Raw genomic sequence first — 27,925 nt, forward strand, 5'->3', positions numbered from 1 at the left:
CAGCTCAGGTTCCTGTTATAGGCTAGATGAATCTTCCTCTGCAAATAGCCCAACTCCTCAGACTCCAGAACAAGCTAAAAAGTACATCAGATTACGCATCTAACTTTCAGAAGACCAAAATAAGGCAAATCCTACCCTTCCAGGCAGGAATCCTTCTATATTTAAAAGATGACCCTTTGAAAAAACACCCACGTGAAGCACTTTGGAGAAATGTGCAGTTTTACCATCACCAGCAGCTTTCAAAACAAGCTTGCAACACCTGCCCTGACAGATGCACACTAAGTCAAATCTCTGCTCTACATTAGGTATCCTACATATCACATAAATGCAATAGTTGTAAAGCTATGAGAAGCACATGTGTCTGACTTCCAGAGGCAGGAAATCTTCTCGACAGGCTTTTTTTTTTTTTTTTTTTTTAATTAAAAAGACTGATGGATTTCTATATAGCTTAGCATTTTTCAATGCTCTGCTGCCAGCAAACTTGCAACACTATATTCTTCCATATATTTGGCACATATGTGATGTCACTCAGCATCTTACTAGATAGGTTGTTGGGTTCTATCCACATTGATCCAGGTTTCTAGAATAAATTATTCTGGAATAAGAGGGCCTACTAGGCAGAATGGACAACACAGCTTTTCGGAGCAAAACCCAAGGCCTGAAACTCCAGGAAGCACTCGGAGATCCTCAGGCAAAAGTAGGTAGCTGTTCATGTAAGTTTATACTAGTTGTTTAAAGGCAATAACTAATAATTTTTACTGTGCCATCCATTTAATTAAGGCATGAGACCCTACAGTCAGTTATATAATTCAGTGATCAACGTTCCCCCTCTCTTCTTTGTCAGTATCGAGTAAAGTATTAGTTACAACAAGATGTGTATTCTGTAGAAGTCTGAGTCTATCTGTATTGAACTATCATGACACAACAAACTTTTTCTACTACACTTGCTGTTATTACACTTAAACTTAGAGAGAAAACAGATGTCGGCACCTTTTCTCTTTTCAAAGGCTACAAACCGTGTGACAGCTTGAACACCATCACCCATTTCACCAGCAAGACAATAATTAAGCATACATACATCAAAAAACAGAGGGTTGTAGACAGTCAGAGGCAGTTCTATATGGCCAAAATGACCAGGGCAGTTGCTGAAGTTCTGTATGCAAGTTGCACACACTTCTTTGGAGTCTGGAGGTCCCAAAGCCAAGTCGTACAGTCCATTAATGGCTGGATTCCCTGTATTATCCAAATACTGAGGATTTGTTATGGGTTTTACACTCAGTTTCCTGAAGTTGAAAGAAAAGAACAAAAATCAGTGGCAGCAAACAGCCACGTGATATGCACTTGAATGGTACAACTAGCACTGACATTTAGTATCTGTACGATTGTTTTTTATTGATTAAAACATCTTTTTGAAGGTACTCTGCGCATGCAATGGGAATTTCTGTATCATTGATTTCATTGTCCGCGTGCAATCATTCATATCACAGAAAATATTTCTTACATCTTTAGCCATTCTATTAAGAAGTCAAGTACTTTTGTCTGTGTGTCCTCTCAAGCAGCGGGAGAGGTATAAAACCAACACAAACACCTAGACAATGACAGCTGCACGTCCTTGACTACACACAGTGCTAACGTCACACCAACGCTAAAGAAATGCTGACAGCTCTCTAGAACTCCAGGAGACGTTCTACCTCCTGGAAAAAGCCACACAAAACCCTCTGCAACAAAGATACACTGGTGATAAAATATCTGAACGTTTTCCCCGCACTGAAACCAGAAAAGTCTCTTCTGTGCCGCACACTCAGGATCAGATCCCAGGCCGCGTTTCCAGGATTCTGCCCACCAAGGAACATGCCCAACCTTACCAGCACAGGGCTCCTCCAGGCTCTGACAGGCTCTGCTGGCGCTGAGGTGCAGGGGGTGGGGGGAAGCCAACACCCCCCCCTCAGGGGAGGCCCCTCAAGAGAGGGGCAACCTTCGCCCTCACAACGTGAGTTTATGCCGCACCCTGTGCCTCTGCCCCTGGCAGCACACGGCCATGCTCCCCCCGACTCCATTGCCAGCGAGGGGCTCTCCTGAGAGGACCCCCCGGCCTCCTCACAGACCCTTTCCCCCAGCCTCCCTCAGTCGCACACAAGGAATCACCCCCGGCTCCCACAGCCCTTCCCCAATCTCCTCCAAGACCTCCAGCGGCCCCAGGCCACGCAATGGGTCTGAGAGCCTCACAGAGAGTCCAGCAGCCCCCCCCAAGGCTCAATGACCGGAGGGCACTCAGTTGCCGCCATCGCAGCAGCTGGTGAGGGCCACGGCGCAGCCGGACTACATTTCCCAGCAGGCGGCGCGCCTACAGCCCGCCGAGGCCTGCCGGCATTCTGGCGCAAGGCACGCCGGGAGTTGTAGTCCTCAATAGCAGCCCCAAGGGAGGCGAACCCACCGCCTGCCATGCATCCTCACCTGATCTCCTCGGCCGTGTACATCCCGAAGGAGACCCCAACCAGCCGCCGCCACGGCACCACCTTCGGCGGCCTCATGGTGAACAAGCGAGTCTGCCCCGACCGACACTTCGACCACTCTCTGCAGCCGAAGCTGCTGCGCCGCGGGAAGCACCACGCGGTCCCGGGCGGTACCACTGCCGCGGAGGGGCAGGCCCTCCTACCCACCCCGCGGAAGTGGTACCGTCCGCCTTCCGGGAGGGCGGTGCGCGGGTGCCGGCATGGCGGCGCGGCGGCTGGGGGGCAGCTCCTGGCAGCAAGTGGTATCGCTGAGCAGGCGGTGCTGCTTCCTGGGAGGGAGGCGAGAAAACTACCGGTAAGGCTCTGCCGTTCCCGCAGCAGAGGGAAGAGAAGGGCCCGGCGGCGGTAGCGGCGTGAAGGAATCAAGGGAGGTTGGGGGGGGTGCGTGTGTGGGGAGTTGAGGTGCGAGAGGCCGCGCAGGCGCAGTAGGGGCTGCGCAGGAAAGGGCCCGCTCTGCGCATGCGCGCTGGTGTCTCGGGCGGGCTGAGGCGGGCAGGGCCGCGGCGGCATGGCGTGCTCCGCGGAGGGGGAGCGGCTCTTCCTGGGGTTTTTCCCCGATTTCTGGTGGGGTTTGCGGCTCGGAGCGGCCCCGGGAGTGAGGTGGAGCTGTTAAGTGATTCCTAGAGCGGAGTCTCACGAGAAAGCAGGTGAAGGGGGGAGGTTGTCTTCAGGGTTTGCCTCAAGTGAAAAGATCTCGCTGCTCTGGGTATTCTTTATAGGCAAAATATAACTCACATCAGGGATGGTAAAATCATAGCTAATAAATTTGTGTGGCATATAGGAACAGCTACAACTATGCAATATCATTGTAAAGCACGGGGGTGTGAATGTATGTGAACAGCATCTCCCTCGGGGTCAAGGTCAGCGCGGAAGCACGTGTGAATGCCACAGTTACAATAAGACTTCGGTGTTCGATTGCTTCATGAGGAAAAAAAAAAGTAATTTAATGTAATCTTCAATTTGTGTTAAAAGCAATAAAATGTGAACAATTGTAAGAAAGACCTGGAGCAGTGTCCTGTGACTCTGGACTGAGCACAGAGCAGCTGCTTTGCGATACACAGCAGAAACAAGTTTATGTGGATGTGCCTTCTACCACTGTGGTTATGTGAATGTCCTGTCTGCAGCTCTGTAGAGACTGGGCATCTGGAACTAAGCAGGGCTAATTTCCCTGCATCCCAGCTCAGGTCTTCTGCTTGTGTAAACACTACTCGGGTCTAAAATATTTTAGAAAAAGGTACTGCTTTCAGCTAGATCCTGCCTCTAAAACACAAAAGTGTCTTTTCTGATTTGTGTGCAGAATTTTCTTTCTAGGATGCAGTGATTTGTGAAAACTACTTTAAAGCCATCACATCCCCAAAAATAAAGAATTACAAATTTTATGTAATACGATTTTCTGTGTATAACTTCTTGTCTCTTGAAATTAGCACTTTAAGAGAAACATCAAATATAAGTTTTAAGATAATAATTTGGAGTTAGTAACAGTGCAGCATTTCCAGTTACTTTTCACCTCTAATGTTTTAATTAATTCTGACCTGTATTACAAACTTTCATTAATCTGCTTTTGCTATATTGATGTGACTACCATAAATGCAAAACTCTGATTGGTTTATAGGTGCTCTTCTAGTAGTACAGCTCTTGGGAAGACTGTGGACAATTCAGAAGGTATGATGTCTTAATTACTAGTTTCTTGCATATGTTTCTTTAATCTCCAAACAACATAGTGTGTCAGAAGATAAAGACAACATGAACGCCCTCTTTCCCCTTCTTGGATTTTCTTTTGCCCCGTGTTCACTGTGCAGAGATTTTCGGGCTTAACTTGATTACCCTCACCACCAACCAGCTCTGTGCTCCAAGAGCATGAACTGAGTTGTCCAGTTCCATGAGCTGTCCAGTTGCTCTTTGAAATGGAATAAACTATAAAAATAAGGAGCTTTCCACCTTGATGGTGACAGTTTCCTTCACATTCGTGCTTCTTTGTACTCCTTACCATATTTCTGTGATGAGTTTTGTGAGAAAAGTAAACTGGGATGCTTGTAGCTGTGCTGCACATTGGAACAAGTTCCTGCCAGTCAGTAACAGCTCATGGAAGTATCAACACAGAAGCAGTGGGAAAGCGCCTCTGCAGACCCTGGCTCTGGAGGTTGTAATCAGGAGGTCCCACGTGCTCCTCTGTGAATGAATTTGCTAAGATGCTTTACTGACGACCTATAGCTTCTTCTTTTGGTATTGTCTTGTCTTTTTTTTGCTCTCTGGAAAGCTGGGCAGATTAATCTGTGGGGCGGAAGGAACTGAACAGTTGGTGTCAGGCCATCAGAGCAGGAACTTGAGAGGGCACTGTGCTGCAGTATTCAGGCAGGCTGAACTGGAGAAGCCAAATGTGCAGAGACAGCAAACTTGAAACTGGGGGACTAAAAGTGGGAAACCAAGGGACTGGTAAAGGTTGGGGCTCAAGCGAGAAGATACAGGATAAGGATGATTGAAGAAGCTTGGATGGGTAATCTCTTTGAGGGTACATTGGGTACAGTCTTTCTGAGGTTTGTTGACCATAGGGCCCTGATCCTGTCTTGACACAAGACACTTAAGCTCCCTGGCAGCCTTGTCTATTACCATTCCGGTAAATTGTGGCCTACATCAGACTGTGGTTTTAAAATCTTTGCTTTAATACTTTCAGCTGGATCAGCTTAAATCATGAATTTTCATGAGGTCAAGATTTTCTTTGGGCATCTGTTTGTTTCTAATAACTATTTTAATGTTGTTTTTCACAGTTACTCAAGAAGAAATTGTGCTCCCCCGAAAGAAAACCTGGTGAGTGTTTACTACTGAAATATCTCTCGACCTGGAAGAAAATCATTGTTAGACAGCTAAATGTAGTCTGTCCACCAAAGTTGAAAAAGAAAATTCAGGTTGCTGTATTTCTGGATTTAAAGTGCCACTAGTGGCTTTCCTGCTGACTGGGAGCTCTGGGAATATTCTTTAATATTCATTCCTGACCTTTATTTTAAAAACAGCTATAAGGACTGCATTTTTAAGCATAGTTCTGTTTCTTTGTAAAAGATCACATTAGTGAGAAGTCTGTAAAATGAAGTTCATTTGGCTCTCTGCATGTGGGTGTGCTTCTTTAAGCAAAATAAACTTGACCATTGATAGCTGGTTGAATAAATCCTGTTTAGATATAATGCAGCTGAACAAAAGCTGTTTTGTTGGAAGCACTTAAGATGAATTTGCATGACAGCAAAAACTAAGTTTATAGTCAAATGCTGTCTGTATGTAAACATAAAATAAGACCACCTTCACCTAAACACTTTCACTGGCCTTTCCTTGTTTGCTTGAAACACAACCAAAGTCTTAAGGATCCACAGGCACAGGAGTCCTGAGAAATCTGGTTTTGTTTCGGTATTTTTTTTCCTCCCAAGACTTGTCTTAGAGAGGAATTCGTGTATCCATCCCTCAGAGTTGGGGGGGCTCTGAGAGGAGCATTCTAGGGAATTCTTCCTGTGTCCCTTCCCTATGTACTTTCTTTGATAATGTATAATAAGGCAGGATTGGTAGCAGGAAATACACATGGTTTTCTGGTCTTCCTCAAAGTCTTTTCTTTTTCCTGTGGTTGTTCCAGAACTGTGACCATTTTTGCAGTTAAATTTCCCTCCCTTTGCAAAAAGTGATATTTCCTAAGTGCAGCAAAAAACATTTATTTCCTAGAACTGAAAATCCTTACGGGCCAGAATAATCCTGTGCTTGTTCTCCATACAATGCAACGCATACATTCAAAGTCTGCAACCGAGTATTAATGAAAACTCCTTTATGTTTAGGGATAAGCTGGCAGTTCTTCAAACATTGGCTTCTACTGTGAACAGGGTAAGTAATTCTGGTGATCACGGAAATAGGTCAAGTTGTCCATCTCATGCAATAGCCTTGCACTCTGGAGATTCTTATTTCTACTTTGGCCATAAATGAAAGATGGGACTTTTACATCGTTTTTTTATGGGGTTTTCACTTTTGCTTAACATGTTTTGCTGTGTTCCTAAAGCCTTATTCTAGTGCTAAGAGGGAGCTGCAACTATCAGCAAAAGCTCTAATACTTTGATAAGGCTTTTGCGGACACCAGGAGCACGTTCCTTTACCAATTCATCTTCCCAATCCAGACTGCCTCTTCCCAATCTCAGTCCAGAAAGCAAGTCTTGCAAAGAACAATGAGTGTCTACTCTTGCTAGGCAACAACTGTAAATGCTGTGATGCCATTCTTTAATCCTGTCTGTCTTGAGTTCTGGAAATTGAATCTGATCCTGCAAGTCCCCCCAGCTCCCCTGAGACTGTTATGGTTGGGGTCCTACTTGCTTTGCAGGGCACTTATTGCTTGCCAGGTTATAGTAAGGACCCTTTTGTTGTCACTATGTTAGCCTGCATGTGTGTGTATAATGGAAATGCTTTTTAAACTGTTTCCAAACAGGCTAAACCCTTTTGAACAAGAGGAACTCTTGTAAAATGGGCATCGGGTGGCGGTTATGATGGAAGTGTTCATTGTGCCTTAAATTCCATGAGGCGGTGTGATATGCCTACAGCATACCTGTGTACATAACTATAAATGTTTCAATCCTGGGTTCTGCTTTCTACAGGATCCTACTGCTGCTCATTATATGTTCCAGGATGACCCTTTTCTTATGCCAAGAAATGCAGCCAATTCTGTAAGTATTTCCTTTCAAATCCTTGATAGCTTCTCCCCTCCCTCCCTTCGTCTAGGCTATGAAAGCCCTTACCTAATTGGAGCCTAGTTTCAATTACAAAAGAAAATGAAGTATCAGATTTCATTCAGAATTTTCTCCTCTGTGTATTTCTGAATGCATAATGACTGTAGCGTTTCTCTGGACAAATGCACCTTGCACACACAAAGTTCTCTCTCCTTCCTGCCCTTGTAGGGACCTTCCAGCTGACACAGCTCTGTTAACATTCCTGCAATTTAGTGGCTTACCTGCTGAGTTGTTCCGTTTCTCCACGTTCTTAGTCCATCAAATAACTACCAACAGTAATTCTGAGGCATTCAACCTGTTAAAACTGTGTTTACATACCTTGGATATAGGCTGTGATTATGTGGTACTGCAAGTGTTGAGATTTTGTGCTTACAGTTTAGTTAAATTTGAATTAAATGTATGACTTAAAATACACAAGGTCATTTGTGTGTGTGTTACTACATGGACTACGTGTTATCAGTTTACTGTCCTGGCCAAGCTCCAGGAATTTTAGTTTACCACAGAGCAGGTATTTGGTAACTTAAGCTTATGGAAATAGTAGTACCGAGATGATAACAGAAAGGAAGAAGGAAAGGAGTCTTCCCCTGATGTTATCTTTGCATAGGATTAAAGAGCATGAGGCTGAGGCAGGAGAAAGCAGAACTGGAAATGAGGACAAGAAGGAACTGCTGTGTGTGATGTTAATTAGACTGTAGTGCAAAAAGTCTGGTACCTGAGATATGTCATGGCAGATCAGTGATGCGGCTATGATAGAACTTCAGCTCTGCATACCAGAGGTGAAGCTGTTGAGAAGCTGAAGGCAGCTGTAAAATGTGAAGAGTTTTAAAAGAAACAGCAAAAGAGGGTCTGACTTCAGAACCTGAGGAAAAGAGGTGAACGGGAATCAGGTGGTAGTTTTGGAAATGACAGTCAGGGAGAGAAACTTCTGAGTGCTGTAATTCTAAAAAAGACAGGTGCTTTTGAGCTTGAGGTAGTAGTGCAGCATTTCAGATGTCTGGAACAGAACTTTGTCCCTTGACTAAGTAACAAGGAAGTAAATTACAGTCTCATTTAAAGAATAGACATTCTTATATTGGCATAAATACCAGGATGTTTATCTGGAATGTTGTCTCCTGTGTGTGTTTTTACTAAGAGCTGAAAACGAAGCATGAATTTAATTTGATCTCATCGGAATGCTCAGTGTTATGGAAAATGTTTTTCCTCACTCTCAGCCTTTTAATTGTGTTGTTCTTGTTCTCTCTCATTCCTATGCAGCGTCTGTTTTCATTGTCGAAGGAGTCTGGGAGAAATGCTGCAAAATACATTATTAAGCAATTTCCTCAATATTTTGACAAGACTTTTGCAGAGCCCAACATACCAGTAAGCTTTTTGCTTTTCATTTTCATTGTATTTGTGCTTTGTCAGGTCATGAAATCAACTGTCAGACTGGTCCGAAACTAACATAAAAGGATAATATTGTTAACTATTCTACAGGCAGCTATGAAAGCAGTATTGTATTTCCATTTTGTTTCTGAAGTGAACGTTTTTCCTTAGGAATTCAATATCATATCAGGTTCTTTAGATAAAAGTAAGAAAAGAAATGTTGTTCAGATGTTGACTTACTAGCACGAAAGAGAGATCAGGATGTGTGGTCCTTCATCACCAAAAGGACTGCTATTCTTAGACTGGGAGGGTCGGGAGATTATCAAAGCGGTGTACTGGATGAAGGGTAAGGATATTTGGTTAGTGTTTTAGTGATGGTTTAGAGGAGGTTTGAGCTTGTGTCTAACTTGCAGTCTTTGCTTTTAGTGCTTGATGCCTGAGACTCTTACACCTCAGATTGAAGGAGTGAATGAGGAAGCTCTAAAAGAGCGTATCCACCTCAGAAGGGTGAAAGATTCTGTGGACCTGTTCGATCAGCTTGTACAAGCAGGTATGTGGTCACCTGCCAGATTCTGTGGTGGAGCTCTACTTAAATTGTGCCAAAAATATTTTAGTAGCTGGCACAGGCTATGGAGACAGTTTCATGACTATGTCGCTACCTTTCACAACTGACTCTGGTCTGGTGAGGTGGTTCTCCAGAATCATTGGGCCCTCCTTATCCACTGCTTGTCTGACATGTCACACTGGTGATACAGAGAACAGATGGTTTCCTGATCAAGAAGCAGATGATAAGGTGTTGAGGTTTTTTTCTTCTCTTCCAAAGTAGAATAACTATGATGCAGTAGAGCAGGGCCTGTTGTGGGCAGATGCTGTGTGACTGGGTGATACCATTCTGCCTGCAAAGGCCTTTGTGTGATAGCATATTGGTTGGTATAAGCTACATCTGTGCTGAGCACTTTGCTGGTGTCTTGGACTAGTATAGCATACCAGCTGAGTGCCCCTTCTGTGGACTTGCCCTCAATAAATGAGTCTTTCTCAGTTCTTAATGTGGACCTTATCTCTCTCATGGGTGAACGAGGAGGAGGCAACAGAAAACTGTAACTGCCACAGCCTCTGAAGGAGGAAAACTTAACCGGGAAGGTGAGACCTTCTCATATCTGCTACAAGATGAAAAGGAGATGATTCCATCAAGTAGTTCTTTTCTTGTGTAGGGTTCAAATCTGTTTCATGGAAGGGGAAACACATAAAGTGGTCTTCACAGCAGGGTGTATCCTAGGAGTAGTTATGAAAAGCACTAGGAATTTTGGATGTTGTGTTGGGCTTGTGCTGCTTCACAGTTTTGGCTGCCAGCTGCCGCTTCCCTCTCCCACTTGGTTAGGAAAACTCTACCCTTTCAGTGGCTTCAGTAGAAAAACAGATACTCTAGTTCAGTGTTAAAATTGTCTCCTGCTATGAATGGGTTTGTGGAAGTATTAGTATGACACCCAGGTTTTACAGACTTGCTAGAGAACACCTTTATGTTGAAAGAGAACAAAGTGGCATTAACTGGGTGTTTGAAAGTTTTCTGATATGGCTGTAGAATGGTGTGTTCTTTACTTTCTCTGTGACTGTTGTACATCCTCATTGTCTATAGGTACCCCTGTATCTCTGGAGACCACAAACAGCCTTTTAGATTTGTTATGCTTCTATGGAGATGGAGAATCTACTCCGGAAAAAGAAGAACAAAAAGAGGATTTGGAAGAACCAGGGGTATGAAAAACCTGTTGATCTCTCTTTCTTTCTTTTGTATGTAGAGGGAGTGTATCAACATGATGTCAAGATTTTTGTGCTGTGACTACCTGCCTGAGAGATGGTGTGAGGTGGTCAGATGCAGTCAACATTCCCAAGAGATACAGCGGCTATAAAAATCCTGTGTCTGACCTAGTAGCAAAAGTAGTTTCCATAAAGCTGAACTTAGTAGCTGGAACCCTATCTTGGCTTAGTTCTGCTGAACTGCGTTTAAATAACTGTTCTCACTGACGGCCTTGTTTTTATAGTTGCCTGCAAAAAAGACCTCTAGTACCTCTAGTGTAGATCAGCTTGTTAATTTTCTTCCAGTCTGAACTGTATTAACTAGATTTCAATGAAGTAGAGGGCTCCTTGTGTGACCTCAGAGTATCAGGTCACAGGGTACAGTAGTAGATACGTTGCACAATACCTGTCCCTGGGAAGACTTTTGAGGGAGAAAGGGTTTTACAGAGTATTTGCTATAGTCTAATGATTCCCACCAACTCCACAAATACATATAATTTACCTTGTTAGTATGTTTAATAACATAAACAGTATTCTTAATCTAGTTACTGCTTCCTGAACATCATAATAGAAATTATTTTAATGTAACCCATTAAAAAATACCTTTGGTAGCATATAAATTGCTGCTGTTGTTAACCAGATCACGTCATTTGATGTTTAATCATAACTTTGAACTCTGGGAAACTTACTTCTGCAAAAATCTCACCAGGTGCAGGCTTCAGAGCAGAAGGCTCCAAAGAGGCAGTTCCAAAGAGGTTCACAGTCATCAGGCTCTAGATGGAGGTATAGAAAATGTTGCCAATATTCCCATATTCAGTGGGTTGTGCACATGCATTGTTATTATAAAACAGCCTTCAAGACTTTTTAGCAGCCCATACTTGCAAGTGTTACTTGTTAAATACATCTGTGTTTGCTAGTCTTTTAAAGTGTTGATAGAAATCTAGTAAGTGATTGTAGAATAGCTCAAAATATCACAAGTAATATATTTGAATGTCAGCCCTTGGGAGTACAGCTCATTATTTTGTTCTGCACATTGAATTCTTTTCCTAAAGTTACCTTTTATTAAGTTCTTTAACTTTCAGCTTATTCATTGATTCTAGGGAGAACAACAATGCTGCAAGGATATTTAAGATAATGCCAGAGAGGAATGCACACTCCTATTGCACAATGATCCGTGGGATGGTGAAGGTAAAGTTATACTTCAGTGCTGGGAGGACTTTTTTCAGCTTGTGATATCTCACACAGTCATAGAGATTGTTTATTTTTTTTGTTTTTTGCAGCATAGGGCTTTTGCTAAAGCTTATGACATGTACATAGACTTGCTGAATGAAAGACACAAGGGTAAGTGTCTCCTGGTTTTTGCATTGTGGTTTTCTAAGCAACAGAAGACCGTTGTTTGGTATATGAATATTTGTTTCATGGCAATGATGATTGGCGCAGGGGTACGGACCTCAGCTAGATCATGGGAGCTGAATGCAAACTGTTTATTTCAGTGCTGCTGGCATGTGGCCGGCTCACTGGAAACAGGTTTGCATGAGACTTTGCCAAAAACTGAGCCATGTTAGAAGAAACTGTTTTCTGTAGAATATAATTGTCAGTTAAAATGACTTATCTTACGTTTTCCAGCTGATGTACACACCTTCAATGCACTGATTACAGCAGTCCCATATCTAAAGGAGAGGTTCATAGAAAGATGGGAATTAGCCAAGGTAAGGAGGTAGAGCAAAAGAGGTGGGGAAGTGGTAAGAGGGTAGGGGCTGGTTCTGCTTTATCATTAGAGTTTTGCTGTTGTTAGAAGACTAAAAACTAGAGCTTTGTATGAAGATACTAATATCTGCTGCAAAGGAAGTACACTAGTTTAAACATACAGGCTAACTATTGAGTGGAAAATGTACAAAATCCAACCTTGCCCTTGCAGAATGGTTTGCCTTTTGAGAATGTACCTATTCCAAGAACTGCCTGGACAGAAAGAAATTGGGAAATTATGTTGGGAGATCAAACAAACAATTTTAGATAAAAATTCTTTGAATTGTAATTCATGATGGTGTCATGGAAATGGAATTTTGAGGGGTAACATTAGAGGCTCCGGTTTTAATGATATAACATCAGTAAGGAAAAATAGCATATAAATTTAAAAATTTCCTTGATGTTCTAGACACAATTCTCCAAAATCTAATCTGATGTAATTTTGTAGTCTTGTTTTTTGGTCAAATTAATTAAAAATTAGATGGTACTCCCTTAATAAATGGTCAGTTGAGGTAGAGTCATTCATTTGAAGGGGGTGAGAAGGTTTAGATTGAGGAAATGCATGTATACCTGCCTGAAAGCTGAACTGTGATCCATAACGTGTGAAGCCCTAAGGATTTGGGGATTTCGTTTAAGGTCTTTCTGAATCACATGGCTCAGCAGGAAGTGCAACCAAATCTGCTAACTTTTAATGCTGTACTGAAGACTCTGAGAAGATGTGGTGGTGTAGGCAGAAGTATGTCTCCATTGGTAATAAAGGAAATGGAAGCACTTGATATAGGTAAGAGAACCAGAATGGTTATTGTATTCCAGTGCCACCTCCAGAATAGTTAACTTCAGAGTTCAGCAGCAAACAACACGGTGATTCCTAGTTGCAGGGAAGAAGTCTGGGGCTTGTGGAAAAAAACATTTTTCACTGTGTTCTTGACTTCACTATTTGTTTCCTTTTGAAAGAGAACTGAGTAATAAAAATGTGTAAGTACTAAGCCATGGCCACTCAGCAAGCTAGTGCCTGTGGATTTCAAATGGAATCATCATTTTCAGTCTTTGTTCAGTGTTGATTACTAATTACAATATAGTGGGTGCACTTAGCCCCTTAGGTCAAATAATGAAGCATTCTGATGCTGTAGTCTTTTAGGTTAGGAGCATGTTTATCATTAGATTTTTACTTGTAGTTAACCTCTAGCTACTCAAGGACAGGTTTGTGTGTGCAATGGGGGAGTGTGTCCTGGCCCATAGGCTCTTTCTCAACTGGGTCCTTATTGTAGCACTGCTGTAGAAATAGTGAATAATATGAATATATATTTGCAGAAGTCAGCTGAGTCTGTTAGCTTCCCATAGATCAAGGAGATTTACTTCATAAGCCACCTAAGCCAGTTCAGGTCTATATATCTGCATGTCTACAGGAAAAAAAGGTTTTGATCTAGATGATGCTTTTTGATGTCAAATAAACATTGCAAGAACAGGGAATGCTGGCATAGCTGATTTGATGCCTTGTAGAGTATGCTTTGTGCTAGTGACATGCTTGCTGATACACTAAAGATAGGTTCGTGAGCAGAATGGAAAACTAGTTATGAAATATTTTTGCTTTTAATTTAGAGCAGGGAATTTCGGCTGTTTGCCCCATAGCAATATGGTGCTTCAGCTGGTGGTCCACCCTCAGATACCATCTCTCCCAGTTGTACGTGAAGTCTGGTCGAGCATTAGGGTGGACGGGGAGAGAAATGATAGAGTAAATTTATGCATGCTGTCTGACTGGAAGGGCTGGAGACTGTGAATTAGAGCTGAGGCGTAAAGCTCAGCTGAGAATGTCGAAGTAACTTCAGTGTTTTTGCTTTTCAGAGCCTAGCCTTGCAACGTATGATCATCTTCTCTTTATATTTTATAGAGGCGGTACGTGCAATATCAACTTGTCCATGAATGTGTCCTCTTTAACACCTGCTTTAAATGCTTTCCAGATGTGATGGGTGAAGGCAGTTGATCTATGGATTAGAAGACAACTTCTTATGTGTGCAACCCTAATGTTACCTGTGCCATCTGATTCTACTTGGGTGAAGAAAAAGCTACAGAGGATCGTAACCTCTTACAGGGAGGGAAGAGTCCTTGTGTTTTGAGAATGGGCAGAACTGTAAAGAAAGCCCATTTCCTTTCCGTTTGTGGCCACAAGTTGATAAAGCTAAAGAGCAAATGCTACTCAGTCTCTGTGGAGGCTGGATCTGACGACAACGCATGTGATTTCATAGACTGTGCCACTCACAGGGAAGAAATTGCACAGGGATTCTGGTTTTCTGCAACAGTTCTGTGCATTGGAGCTGTCTTGAAATATAGCTGTGTTAGAAGGCAGGAGCCTAACTGTTGGAAATCCTTTAGCCAAAAATCTGTGGGCATGGGAAGACAGTAGACACAGTAGTCATAACTGCAGTCCTTGTGTTTTAACATGTGGAGGAACTGCTCTGGAGTCTCTCTGGGTTTGGTTCCTGGTTTTTTTTTCTTGTTTGTTTCCTTTTTTAAAATATTTTTTTGTTTATGGAATGCTTTGCTTTTCCCAGTGCAGCCTTGTAACAGACAAACTTCCAGGCCTGTTGGATTACTTGCTAGAAAGTACTTTTATCTTTCTGAATCTGCCCTGTTAGGCTCTGGAAATCTGGCAATAGTAGGGCAAATTTTAGAGCAAATAAAATTGCAGCTGGTGTGGAACACCATGAGTAGGGGCACAGATAGGAGAATCATGACACTTGTTTGAAATCATGTTGCTTGTTTCCATTTCCATATTATATTTGCAGGCTGACACTTTTCACTAATGGAAGTGCTTAGCACAACTGAGATGTGATGTTTCTTGTCTCTTTGTCCTGCAGCTGATCTCTGCCCATCAGGCATCATCTCTGAGGTGCTAGATGACATCCAAAAGAGGAGTTTCACTCCCCAGGACCCTGATGATGGTATGGACTTCAATATGTCTGACAATCTGCATTGTTTAAGCTTGGGTGAAAAGGTACCTGTGAATTTCAGGTAGTTCTGCCCAGCTAGGAAGAATGTGTGCAGCTTGCTTGTATCAGTCCCTTCTCATACTTTTTGGGCACAAAGAAGAAAAAATTCCAGTGCCAGGAAGTTGTGCTGTGCATTGGTGCACTGGCTTCTGTGTGGAAGTAGGAGTGTAACCCATATGAATGAGCGTTTGAGCCCCATACAACAGAAAACACAAGGCTATTTACAAGACTAGTTTAAGGAGGAACATCTGCTAGCAGGTTCATGAAATGATACACGTCTGGTGAAGACCAGGTTTTTGTTTCAGTGTGGTGTGAGTTCCTGTTCTAGGTCTTCCTAATCCTTTTCAGAAAATTGCATGAAATAAAACTTCATGCAAAACGGAAGCTTGGGTCTGTAGAAGGGGTAGATTCTGAACATCGCATGTCTCACTTGCTGTTTTTGCCATTTGTATGTACACAGCTTTGCCCTAGGACATTCGTAGCCTTTCTGTACATACAGAAGTAGACGCAGCTTCAATCTGAAGATGAGTGCGACAGAGGGGTCTGTAGCTGTGCTGTGTACAGCATGGTGTCAATAAGTGTTAGAAGCCACTCTTTAAGCAGCTGACAGTCCTGTATATGATAGGATGAAGAAGCTATCACAGTGCATGCTTCAGGAAACCAGTAAGGAGTTGATTTTTTTGGGCCATTTAAAGGACAAAGATAGATTATGAGATTATTATGTTGGAGTAGTGTATTAAGTTATCCTATGTTAAAGAATTTTCAGTCATGGGTTTCTCTAGATTTACTTTGTTAACAACTCAGAGTTGGGCCACCACCGCAGTGAATGTCAGCTTCTAAAAATTTCTCAGTCTTATGTACCTTTTTACCACCTATTATCCCAGTCCAAAGTCTTTGTAATTTTTCATTTGATCTCGGTTCCCATGTCATTATCATTCATCATCATCTCTCATCAATTCTTGTGTCCCGGTTTCTTCTGAAATTAGTGGTCGTAGGCAGAAAGTCTCCGGTCACCACAGTCACTTATCTTCTTACACATCAAAGATCACCTTTGAATTTCTGAAAATCACTCAGGTTATTCTGTTAATTTATCTTGCTCTAAAGTTAATCACTTACTCCTATGTCTTAGGTCTAAGATGTATGATCCTTCTGTTGATTCAGCTTGACTGGATTTTAAGCCAGCCATGGTGAGGGCTACACATGGGACAAATAGGCAGCTTATGCATATTGTTCTATAAGCACCTGCATTCTATTAATCACATCTAAAGCAATCTCTAATCATTAGTTTTATGTCTGATACAATTAGTCTTAGAAACAATGAGGCTTAAGGCATTATTATTTTTTTTTTGTCCTTGGAAAGAAGCCTGGACATAGTCAGAATGTTGTACACCTATTTTTGCTTCTGCCCTGCTATGTTTTATACTGTTTCTTTCTCTGGCTCTAAGCTGCTGCCAGACGTGTAGACAATGACTATACCTGCTCTGCTCCTTCACACTCTTTACAGAAATACCACTGTTAGCAAAGGCAGTGATGATGGGCACGCAGATAAAGGCCTTGCCTGAATCATGGGAGTTGAATGAGCTTTTCTACACAGTGGTTTGAGAGAGAGAGTGGGATTACTCACGTAAGACTAGATCGAAGCCACCTTGTCTAAGCAAGGTGCGTATGTAGACATTTTCTGCTCTTCTTCACTGTGGGATCCTTATGCTCTTTTGGTAGCTGCTTTCGCAGAATCCAGATTGACACTTTGAACAAAACTGAGCCTTCTTTTTCCTTAGTGTGTTGTTGCATGTGAATGGACTCTTACCTTCAGAAACCTCTGTGTTCCCTGCAAGGCCTTTCCTTGGCCCAGAGGATTCTCTAGGCTGTAGCTGAAGTGTATACTGAACACCCAAATAACACAAAAATGTTTTTTCTACACTTAAAAGTATTTAGTTAATTTATTAAGTCTTGCAAGGGAAAGGGGAGTGTATTGAACGTAGTGGTTTTAAGTAAATTGCCTTGCAGTTCTTCCCACCATTTTGCTACCCACAACTAGCTATTGTTTCAGTCTCTGATAGCATCCAGCGCCCTTACGTTTCCTTCAAAAAACCAAAAACACCTATCCAAAATTCACACTGCACAAATGAAATGAGCTGCTGAGCACAATAGTTTATATCCTTTGTCCCACTCTGGCTTTCTTTGCCTCCCTCAGGCAGCATCAGTCTCCATGTCACTTTGAAATGTCAGTTACAGAAACCAGAGTCAAAGCCTCACAAAACAGGAAGGAGACATTTTCAGGGGGCAGTTCTATGTTCTATGTTCTTGGGCAGCTCTGGGGTGTACTAAAGAGGTGGGTAACCTGTCTGAACACCTGTCTCTGTTGCATGTTTTCTCTTCCACTAGAGTTAATGGAGAAGGTGAAGTGACATGGCTGCCTTTTTTTGTAGCCTGCCTGTTAGACAAATAATGCTGTCTTGCATCAAACAAGAGGATGTAGCTTTTGTAAAACTGCCTAAAGTCAAACAGATCATCTGCTTAAATCTGTCTCTAAAAGCACGGCAGTATAGTTGTCTCTGGAACATTGGCTAGCGAAACTCATAACACACCAAAGTCTCTACGTATAAAGTGAAGATCCCTGCTATGTTGTTAAACTGAGCTACAAATTCAGCTTTGTAATCGAACATGTCTCGTCTGTCCTCTGGGAGGCTGGGTTAATGAGCTGCTCTATGTCTCCTTGAAAGTTTGAAGCTAACAGACTCCATTTTCTCCCTTTCAGCCAACTTTTTTACCACTGCTATGCAAGCGGTAAGTACCTCTTCCCTGCAATCGCAATCCTTTCGAGCCCTCCAGCTGTTTCAGAATTGCCTGTGAGTTTTCCAGCCTGTCATACAAGGTTTAGCTTTCAACATCTTCCCCTTTTTCACCTGTGTTCACCACCTCCTGTAATTCTCCTCCATAATTCTGCAGTTCTTTGCTTGATACGTCCTAAACTGGTAACTTGCATGCCTGTGATACATGCATCTCTTGCTAAAGATGGCTGCATAAGTCTCTGTCTTCTGTGCCCTACCTCCTCCTTCTAGTGATGCTGCAGCGGTCAGATGGTCTGCACACCAGAAAGTGTCTGTTTAGGTTAAAGCTTTCACCCACTGGGAGAGTTGGATGTTTGTCTCGACTAAATAAAAAATGCCTAGGCAGTTGCTGCATTGAATTGCATCCCGTTAAAAATGTTTGCTGTCAGCTCATTACTCTTCATACCTCTGTGAAAGTGAGTCTGACAGGGATGTATCAAGTGATACATTTGGTAGCTTTAAAATCTAACTCGTTTATTGCAGTGCTGTGATCTTAGGGATATCAAGCTTGCCTATCAGTTAAATAAGGCAATGGAGAAGGGAGACAACTGGAAATTCATCGACATGGATAGGTTAAATGCCTATTGGTGAGTGACATGCGGCTTACATTCAGTGCCTTGTGTATTGTTGTCAATTTGAATACAAACTAGGATTCGAACATTGCGCAGAAAGATGCTTTGTTGAACACCAGCTGGTTATTGTATGTGCAGTTTGGGAATTAGGTTCCTCTTAATTTAAAACAGTGATAGCTTAGGATTTATTTTCAGTTTGTGGCCTTGCCTGAACTGAATTAAAGTGTCTTGGAGCATCATTTTAGCTTAACACCCCTCCAACAACTATACCAACCAGCTGTATTTTCTACAATCCTGTTGCCCACTTAGGATGGCAGCTTAGGAGGTAACAACAAAACAGCGTACAGGTCAGACCTACCTCTCTGCATGGTGTTGTAGAGAGAGGTTGCAGTGCAGCAGGTGTATTTAGGCAGGAAACTCCCGTGTAGTTCCACCATTTGATACTGTAATGATGGCATCTGAAACATCTTTACGAATGTCATTAAGTGCTGCAGTCACTGCGTATTTAAATACTTGTAGCATACTGATTTAAAGAAAAGCCTTATTTAGGCATTGGAACTAGAGATGCTCCAGTAAATTCATGAAAAATAATTATCATCAAAGTAAGATGCAGTTTCAGGGGTGGGTTGATTCATGTGATTTTACCTTAGCCTGTAAATAAATCAAGGGAAATTAATGGAAACTAATTTCTTGGTGTAGGGACATTTTTCCTAGTCAGTGCATTGGATGAAGGTCCCAGGCTTGGATCGCAAACTTGCACAAGTAACAAGGTTAATTTCATTCACTTCTTAAAGTGGTTCTTAACCAGAGGTTGCATTTGAGACAGTTTCAGATACCTCATACCTGGCATTGGACAGAGAGATTGCATTTTTTCAAGATTTTAAAATGCAGTGGTCTAACTTCTAATTAATTCTGCCAATTACCTAGTGTCAGCATTAAGTTCCCTTATAAAAAATGCTACTGCTTTTTTAATCATATGGAGTATTGCAATCATACAGTGAAACTTCCCTGATCTGCAATAGAAATCTGATCAGAACACCATCATTTGCTGGTGTTTCTGTATGGTTTGGTTGATCTAATCGTTACTGAATTAGAACATTTTTCCCCTCCTCTAGGTCAAAATTCTTTTCATTGTTGTGTATGATGGAACAAATTGATGTTGTGTTGAAATGGTACAAAGAAATGTCCCCTTCGGTGAGTATGTGTTAGGGTAAGCAAGCTTCAAATCTTCAGCATGGAGAAATGGAACAGCTACAGTTTACTGAAATGATTCTCTTCCTTCATCAGCTCTTCTATCCAACTCCTAAAAATATATTGGACCTCCTTCAAGCACTGGATGCAGCCAACCACTTGGAAGTGATCCCTTCAGTCTGGGAAGGTTAGTGATAGCCACATGGCTACATAGGCAGTTTGTTTGATAGGAGTCAGGAGCAACACGAAGTGGGAGGTAGCTGGGAAACTTCCCAGCGCTCAGAATAGCCATGATAAGATGCTTTGGCATGAGGGATGTTATTTCTTCATGCAGTGAGGGGGCTGTTGTATTAGAGAAAGGCAGAACCGATTGCACAGGCTATCTGAGAGATCATGGTGTCACGACCCAGACTGGACAGACCAGGGAGTCGTGTGTAATTCGAAATTCCCTCGGGCTAAATTAAGGTGAAATGACACCAAATGATCAGTTAAAGATTTTATTTATGACAGAAGCAAAAGGAACTGGGGAGGCATGGTAGTAGGTGGCAGGGTTTCTCACAACAGGAATTGGCATAAGACTACTTCTGTAAACCGTGTAACCATAGACATCAATTCAGGGAATAAGGAGATCCCTCCTGTTGAGTCATGAGGTTCAGAGCAGGCCCCCTTGCTTTCCAGACTCCTCCTCAGAGAAGGGTCTAGGGGTGGCTGGATCTACTCTTAATCTCAGACTTGGTGAACGGTTTATATCTTGAAATGGATGAGGTATAGGAATTGTGGAGAAGGAAAAGGAAAAAGAGAAGAACACAGAGAGAGAAAAAGGAAGAGAGAAAGATTTCACCAGTATAGATATCCTACTGTCACCCAACACTGAGGGGACAGACAGGTTCTTGTAGGGATCCTTGCCAGAATGATGACAGCACTAATTTGTAGTTGCAATTAAAGCATTATTTTCTTAACAGGATTTTATGATTAGCTTAGCATAGAACTTATAATCAGAATCGCACAGGATTTCTATAAGCAGAATCAGTGTAGTACAGTTTTTTAAGTAGCATAGTACAGAATTTTATAGCACCGCTTAGCTTATGGTTTCTAATCACCTGGACCCTCTGCAGATCGTGTCAAATCTTAGTACTTGTCTTGTTGTATCAACATAAAAATCATAACCTAGCCTTGAAAAACATATAAAAGAATACGAGTCACCACTTAATTCTTGGAGGAGGTAGCCGATGGTGGAGGTGTCCCTGGCCACTGGTGGGGCAAGGGTCTCTCTGTCCAGCAGCAGTTCGGGTCCAAGTTCCCACTTAGGATCTGTAACTGCTTGATTTTATAAACACTGCTCTGTGTGCTGATACCCTTCCTGTTCTGTGACGGGGTCATCATCCACACCGGGCTGGCCGGGTGCCTGGGACCTTGAAGGCTCTTGAGCGGAGTGGTCAGCCTGGCGCCGACTTGAGGTTGGCAGGGAGGGGAAGAAGAAATCTGTTTGGTTCATCTACTTGGTGCACAGGACCTTCAGGGCCTTATAATGAGAGGAAAGGGAACTAATACGTGATCCACTTGGTCATAGAGAATGGCTGTTTGTCTTACAAAATGGTGTTGGTTATGGTAACCTTATTACTAGGAGCTGGGAGCAGGGGGTACTGGTCAAACCTACTAACTACTGCCTTTCTCTAAACAGATATGAAACAGCTGGGGTTTAATAGGAGACAAGACCTGTTGGAAGAGCTCTTGTCTTTGATGAGCAGGGAGCAGCACCCTGATGAGGTAAGGAAGGTGTTGTGGTTTAACCCCGGTAAACAGCTAACCACACAGCTGCTCGCTCACTCCTCCCCAGTGGGATGGTGGAAAGAATCAGAACGGTGAAAATGCAAAAACTTGTGGGCTGAGATAAAGACAGTTTAATAGGTAAAGCAAAAGCTGCGCACGCAAGCAAAGCAAAACCAGGAATTCATTCCCCACTTCCCATGGGCAGGCAGGTGTTCAGCCATCTCCAGGAAAGCAGGGCTCCAGCACGCTAAGTAACAGCTAGTTGGGAAGACAAACGCCATCACTCTGAATGTCCCCCCTTCCTCCTTCTTCCCCCAGCTTTATATGCTGAGCATGATGTCCTATGGTCTGGAATATCCCTTGGGTCAGTTGGGGTCAGCTGTCCCGGCTGTGTCCCCTCCCAACTCCTTGTGCCCCCCCAGCTCCTCACTGGTGGGGTGGGGGGAGGAGCAGAAAAGGCCTTGGCTCTGTGTAAGCACTGCTCAGCAGTAACAAAAACATCTCTGTGTTACCAACACACTTTTCATCACAAATCCAGAACATAGCAGCGTACTAGCTACTATGAAGAAAATAAACTCTGTCCTAGCCAAAACCGGTACAGAAGCTCAGTGAAAAAGTGGAGGTGTCTCCCCATTTCACATATCACATATGCATATGAACATATGTGTTCAGCATACAGTGTATGCAGCATACAGACTGTATTGAAGTGCTGTATTATTGTCCCTGGCCGGTCTTAGAGGTCCAATTCCAGTGAATATGCCACTACAGATTTCCAGATCTATGTGACCTTATCCAGGCCTGCTAAGCCCTTTGGATTGTCTTCAGCCTATAGAGAAACCTCAGATTAACACAGAAGAGAATCACTTCCTTATCAGAATTTGGAAGAGTAATCCAGTCCAGCCAGCCATATCTCTGGGGAAGCACATGGCAGAATTCAGGGATTTTTGCCAAAGGTGTTATTGCAGTCACTGGCTTCTCAAGCTGAGGAGGGTTAAAGGCTTACGCATACTGCAGAAGTCTCTCTACAGCTGTCCCTGCAAAGCAGTCTTGGAGCATGCCTAGTGGGGACAATTGTCCTGACAGAAGTGAGATTTTTCTGCCAGGAGTAACCACTGTTAATTCACAAATTTAAATCATATATGGGGCAGACCTATAGGATCTGTAGGAGGAATTGCTCTGAAAAGGTTATGTTAATTCTAGAGGTTTTGGGATTAATAGCACAATCTTTTCACAGATTCAGCTGGCATTTGCCAAGTGTGCTGAAGACATCAAAGCTGTCCATGAGCAAACCGGGAGGGAGCAGACCCCGCTAGAATGGACAGCCAGTGCACTGAGCCATGTCGCTCTGTTGTTTTCCAGGGCTGGGAGAACCCAGGACGCTTGGTACGTGTGTGGCCGTCATGAGCTCTTGGCTTGCTGTCACTGTAACTCAAGGCTTAATCACAAAAATGAAAAGCTAATGACCAGTTGCTTTGGAATGCTAGTGCAGGCAAAGGGAGGGGATAAATCCTGCTGGGAATGTGATGGGTTTTTTTCTTAATTTTAGTGTTCATTCTTGGCAACAAGTTACAGTTGTCTGTCTTAAAAATGGCTTAGGAGTTAATGTAGCAACTGGCTTAGAGCATTGTGCAGCTGCTTATGGCAAGGTAGGTTTGATTATCACTTCACTAAGCACTGCTGATTTCCTACAGCTTCCCATTTTCTAATTGTTAGAACTCTTTGGAATTCAAACTGCTAATGAGATTAATTAGGGTTTAATTAAACTCTTAATTAGAATTAACCCTAATTAAAACCCTAAAGAAAATATTTTTAGAACTCTCCACTAGCTAGAATTTACTGTCCTACTTGCTGTCAACTTGAAATACTGGTTAAAATATCTAGCTTCCAATTTAAGGTTCTGAGCTATTTTCTGTTAAATACAGATGTTCTCTTTGCACTGATTCATTTGAAAAAAAGAAGTGGCAAGTACCCTTCTAAAAATACGTAATATTTTAAAGTAAACTTGCCGCCAGCTACACTTTTTATTTTTTCTGCACTGGTTAAGATATTTTGTGTTAAACTAATCAATGATGTTAGCTGGTACACATTGCATCTGCGAGAATATGGCATGGGATCTGTTTCAGATCTGTGGGGAAGATCGTTTCATGAAATTGAGCTTGCCCTATGTTTCATTGGGGGCTTATCCAAGAGATTTAATATCTGTCTGTTACTGTGTTTTGCGGTGTGTTTGTTTTTTTTTTAATTATTACTTTGTTTTCTTCTGAACAGGAACATGATGGAGCGTTTCCAGCAAATCAATAGGATTCCCACGTGAGTACTTTTAGGTTCTGACTTTAGGTACTGAGCTTCCCCTTTGGCTGAGAAGTTGCATTTCTGTTGTAGAATCATAGAATAGTTTGGGACCTTCAAAGGTCATCTAGTCCAACTTAAAACTGACAATAGTGGTCCATATTATATTGTTACTTCTGAAGCATGAATGTGTGTGTGTGTGAATGTGCCTCTGTCCCTGCGAACACAGGTCTTTGTTCATCCAACTGATAAGTTCCAAGACCTTTCTGTCTCAAAAAACGTTGAAGATGCAAAGGGGGGGTTTAAGTAAGTGGTTGATTCTTGAGATGTCATTGAATGTAGCTCTGGCACATGGAGAACAGTGCCACTGATGAACTTGGCATTAGGGATCAGTCTAAGCAGGACTCTTAAGAACATGTCATTTCCCATGTGCTCAGAAAAATTCTAATATGCTATTAACCAAGCTTAGATGCTTCTGAGGTGTCTGCATTTCTGAAGACAAGTTTATCAAGTCAGATCCTAAATCTTATGTGGTACCCTGTCAGGCTACAACAGTTAGCTTTCCTCAGGATTTTAGGGGGAAGATTCTGAGGTAGAAAACAACTTTCAGGGAATAGTAATGTATTTTGTTTGGGCATTTTTTAAATAAAATTAAATGCTTGGAGCTCGCCTAAGTGAACACCACGAGGGTGTGTGGTACCAAAGGCCGCTGTTAGTGGCACTCTCTGCTTGCCCTTTTCTGCAGACTGCCGCTAGTGTGGCCCAAGGGAGCCTTGACACTGCCAAGCTGCGTTAAAAGCCCGTCTTAATTCAGGGAATAGGGAAAGGATAAGAATTCTCCTTCTGAAATGGTGGTGTAGCTGTTGGTTTGTGGCTGCCATGGGTCATGAACGTAAAGAGAAATAAAGTGGTTTCCCTGCTGTTACCAAATGGATCAGAGGCTTTTCTGGCTGAACTGTCCCCTGCCTTCCTTTCTCTGCCAAGCTCCCTGTGGCACCAGCTGTGAACACTTACTTGTTTCCCTGCCTAAAGGCAAGAGAGGTGTCTCCAGCAGCTGTCACAGGTAAGGAAGGAGCAGAGCCAGCACTTCGACATGAAATAGAGCTGGCAGAGCAGTGGTTCCCAGTGCCCACAGACAGCACAGCAGCCTCTGGCAGTGAGACGCCTGCCTTTGATTTAAAGTGCTGTTATGCTGTTCCTTTACCTCTGCCAGCCACGTAAAACAGGGTAAGGGCCTGATGCGGGGACTGTAAAGAGGGGAAGGTTATTTAGGCTACTGCTAAGGTGGGGTTCTTATCTTCAGCGGTGAGCTGCTGCTCACTGTTTTTGTGCAAAGAGAAGTATTGCTTTCTGCTAGGACAGGAGTTCCCAAGCGCACCATGTTGGTATGGGGTGAAGGCTGACATGGAATTCCTGGCAGGAGCAGAATTGGGCTGGTTGAGTGATCTGAAAATCTGTCACCTCCTCTCCTTCTCTAAAGCACCTGCTGTAAGTTAATGGCCACCTCACCTAGGTCCCCATGAACAGTCACTCTTTGCCTTTGCTTTTGCAGTGACCAGGTGATGGATGAGTTCTTGAACTGTGCTAAACAAACCAATTGCCCAGATGAGGCAATTAAACTGGTAAAGCTGGCAGCATCCCTTGGTCTTCCTTCATCTCAAAGGCTTAAAAGCAGAACGGAGGAGGAATTTGTTCTCTCCGAAAAGCAGAAGTAAGTTGGAGCACTTCACATTACTGCTGAAGGTATAGTAGGGTGTTGGAGGGGTAGTTCCTGCGGAAGGGCTTCTCCACCAAGGTGGCAGAGAACTGGCTTCAGAATGATGTGCCGTTGTGTTGACTCTGGTCAATTCACACCCCCAAAATGGCCCCTCAGGTTTTGATTCCATGCTGTATCCATCCCACCTAGTGGGGAGGGTAACTTTCTGCGATGGGGTTAGCCTTATCCACTGCTCAGATCAGCTATCACCTTTCTTTCCCAGAATCTTTTCCTAGCTGGGTCTGGCCACCTAAAAGACACTGACTGCAGGCTAGTAAAAGCAGGGAGGTGCTACAGGACGGCCCTGCGTGTGGTTCACAGGTTTTTTGAGGCTCATGGTCAATCTTCTGGCCAGCCACTGTGGTTCGTTTCTGAGCTGATGCAGTCAAGCTCAGACAATGGGCTTAGCCTTGAGAGACCACAGTTTGGAGCCACTGGTCTGGTCCAAGGGAATGAAGAAATCAAAGTCCAGCACCCTTGACAGTTAGCCTGCCACTTTCTGGGCAACTCAGGTCGTCTTCTTTTCCAAAAAGAGGTGGGTGTGCTTCCACCAAATGCTGGGTGGACCTGTCCTTTGAGGGTAATAGGCATCAGAGAGCCCATAATGTTCTCTTTGGAGGGGGTTTCCTCTGTGTTTTGGCTATCTCTTTTCAAGCAAAAGCCACAATCAGGTGACTGATTACTGACTGTTTCACATCTGCAGGAAGACATTGGAGAGTATCAAGTCAGACAGCGACAGCAGCAATAGTGACAGTGACAGCGATAGTGACCGTGACTAGCTGTCCCTTTTGCCTTCCTCCCTGGACAACTAGGAGCAACCGCTGCCTTGACGCCAGGAGGCTTCCGTGAGAGGTGAAATTACTGAAGGGACAGCTTTTGGGAGGTGCTGCAGCACTGCTAAGCACTCCAGAGCATTCTGATACAGGACCTGCTTGGCAAGCGTACGTTGTCCTTGTTGGAGCAAGCTGGAAGCTGTCCTGTTTGATCTTCTTGGCAACTTCAAACACAGCATGGGCTACACCAACAGTCTCTTCCACACCACTACCTGCACAAGCTGGCTCCTGCCAGGTAGCTGCAGCCTGCTGAACCAGCTTGGCTCAGCTACTGGAGGGCTGCAGAGAGAGGAGTGCTGCTTCCTGGAGGCAGCGCAGCAGGTACAAGACTTTCACAACTTGAGCAAGACCTCTCTTGGACCTCCTGGGACTTAAAACCTATGCCAGATTTAATTCCTTTCCAGCTATCTTTAATGAACTACTTAAATATCAAGCTGACTCTGTATGTAAACACTGCAAGTAATGCAATGCTCATCACCTGTGGTGTTATTCCTCATCCTTTTTGTGTTTTGGGACAGGCTTTGGACTGTGGATGTTAAAAAGCTACCATCTGTACAGCTGGAGACTGCCTCTAATAAACAGCTGACATTAAAGCTGGCTGTGTTCTGGTAATCCCTGAGGAAAACCTGTTGATTACAAAGTGTTGTTGCTGCTCTGTGAGAAAGTACTTAAAGTTCATGCAGAATACAGCAATAAAGCTAACGAGGTGACTGCGAAGACAGATGACTGCGCTTTTCCATTCTCTGCCTTGCAGTTAACTGGCCCTCACAGCGTTGTCCTGCTGTTCTCAGATTGTAGAGGAAGCTTGAAGGTTTTTTTCAGGTAGTTATCTTAGGCAAAAAATGCCATCTTGTTCCTGAGAGGATTAAACCATATTCCAGTGAAAAGTAGTTAATAGATGATTGTCTGTCTTTGAAAAATAAAACCTTGATGTGCATGACAAGAACACACTGCTGTGGAAAGCAGCTTAAGGATAATTCAGTAATGAGTTTGGAAAACAACAGCTGCTAGAGGTAGAACAAACTGCAGCTGAAAGGCTGGAAGTCAGGTGTTCCTCCTGTTACAGGAGTGGAAGGTTTGCTGCAGAAAGCAAACATGCCTTTTCCAGGAAAGTGTGACTAGTACAGGTTAAGGGGTAGATCAAAGATAAAGCTCTTTGCTGTATTGTACCAACCATTTAAAACTGGATCAGCAAGGAGACAAAGCCACGGTTACTCATTTCAGCAAGTGGGTACTAAGTAGGTTGGATCAATCTGTCTTCACCAATGGTAAGAATCAAGGGAAAGGTAAGAAAGAAAGAGAAGGAAAGAGCTTGTTCTTTATGTGAGTTCTTATGGTTGAACTAAAGTCTGACTTCTAGAGAGAGGTACCTGGTCTTCCAAAATTAGAGAAGAGCAGGTCTGACAAGAAGAAACACACAGGGGTAGAAGTCCACCAGAATATGTGCTCTGACACCAGCTTAAGTTATGTCAACCTGTACTTGTATATGGATTTTTTTTTACAGCTGTACAAATTGATGAATAGACACATTGATCACAT

The 27,925-nt window shown here is 43.1% G+C and overlaps 2 protein-coding genes and 1 non-coding gene across 4 annotated transcripts in view; 2 read left to right on the forward strand and 1 right to left on the reverse strand.

The window, feature by feature from the left end:
- POLR1A (RNA polymerase I subunit A) overlaps nt 1-2,614 on the reverse strand; it is a 35,551-nt gene extending 32,937 nt beyond the window's left edge. Inside the window, exons 1-2 of the mRNA XM_069796023.1 lie at nt 2,455-2,614; nt 1,079-1,283 (exon numbers count right to left, since the gene is read on the reverse strand). Of these exons, the coding sequence (XP_069652124.1) occupies nt 1,079-1,283; nt 2,455-2,531 (282 nt within the window). The 5' untranslated portion in view covers nt 2,532-2,614. The remainder of the gene's footprint in view (nt 1-1,078; nt 1,284-2,454) is intronic.
- Nucleotides 2,615-2,682: 68 nt separating this feature from the next.
- Nucleotides 2,683-27,103, forward strand: PTCD3 (pentatricopeptide repeat domain 3). Of its 2 annotated transcripts, none has more exons than XM_069796087.1 (24): nt 2,683-2,808; nt 4,126-4,175; nt 5,279-5,318; nt 6,323-6,368; nt 7,127-7,195; nt 8,513-8,617; nt 9,047-9,170; nt 10,254-10,369; nt 11,121-11,194; nt 11,512-11,599; nt 11,692-11,752; nt 12,038-12,120; nt 12,794-12,938; nt 14,000-14,050; nt 15,013-15,096; nt 17,903-17,931; nt 18,459-18,562; nt 19,663-19,741; nt 19,835-19,925; nt 21,420-21,505; nt 22,743-22,891; nt 23,777-23,818; nt 25,350-25,508; nt 26,257-27,103. In XM_069796087.1, exons 1-24 carry the CDS (start codon nt 2,714-2,716, stop codon nt 26,330-26,332), a joined length of 2,046 nt encoding a protein of 681 aa, XP_069652188.1. In that variant the 5' UTR covers nt 2,683-2,713; the 3' UTR covers nt 26,333-27,103. The 2 variants fall into 2 exon arrangements, with proteins under 2 accessions (XP_069652188.1, XP_069652198.1); XM_069796097.1 differs by lacking the exon at nt 2,683-2,808 and adding an exon at nt 3,003-3,160.
- LOC138688082 (small nucleolar RNA SNORD94) lies at nt 11,830-11,971 on the forward strand. The gene has a single exon (XR_011327149.1). It is a non-coding gene; the product is annotated as a small nucleolar RNA SNORD94 (small nucleolar RNA).
- Nucleotides 27,104-27,925: the final 822 nt, after the last annotated feature.

The sequence above is a fragment of the Haliaeetus albicilla genome, chromosome 1 (assembly GCF_947461875.1).
Source record: "Haliaeetus albicilla chromosome 1, bHalAlb1.1, whole genome shotgun sequence".
Classification (NCBI taxonomy): Eukaryota; Metazoa; Chordata; class Aves; order Accipitriformes; family Accipitridae; genus Haliaeetus; species Haliaeetus albicilla.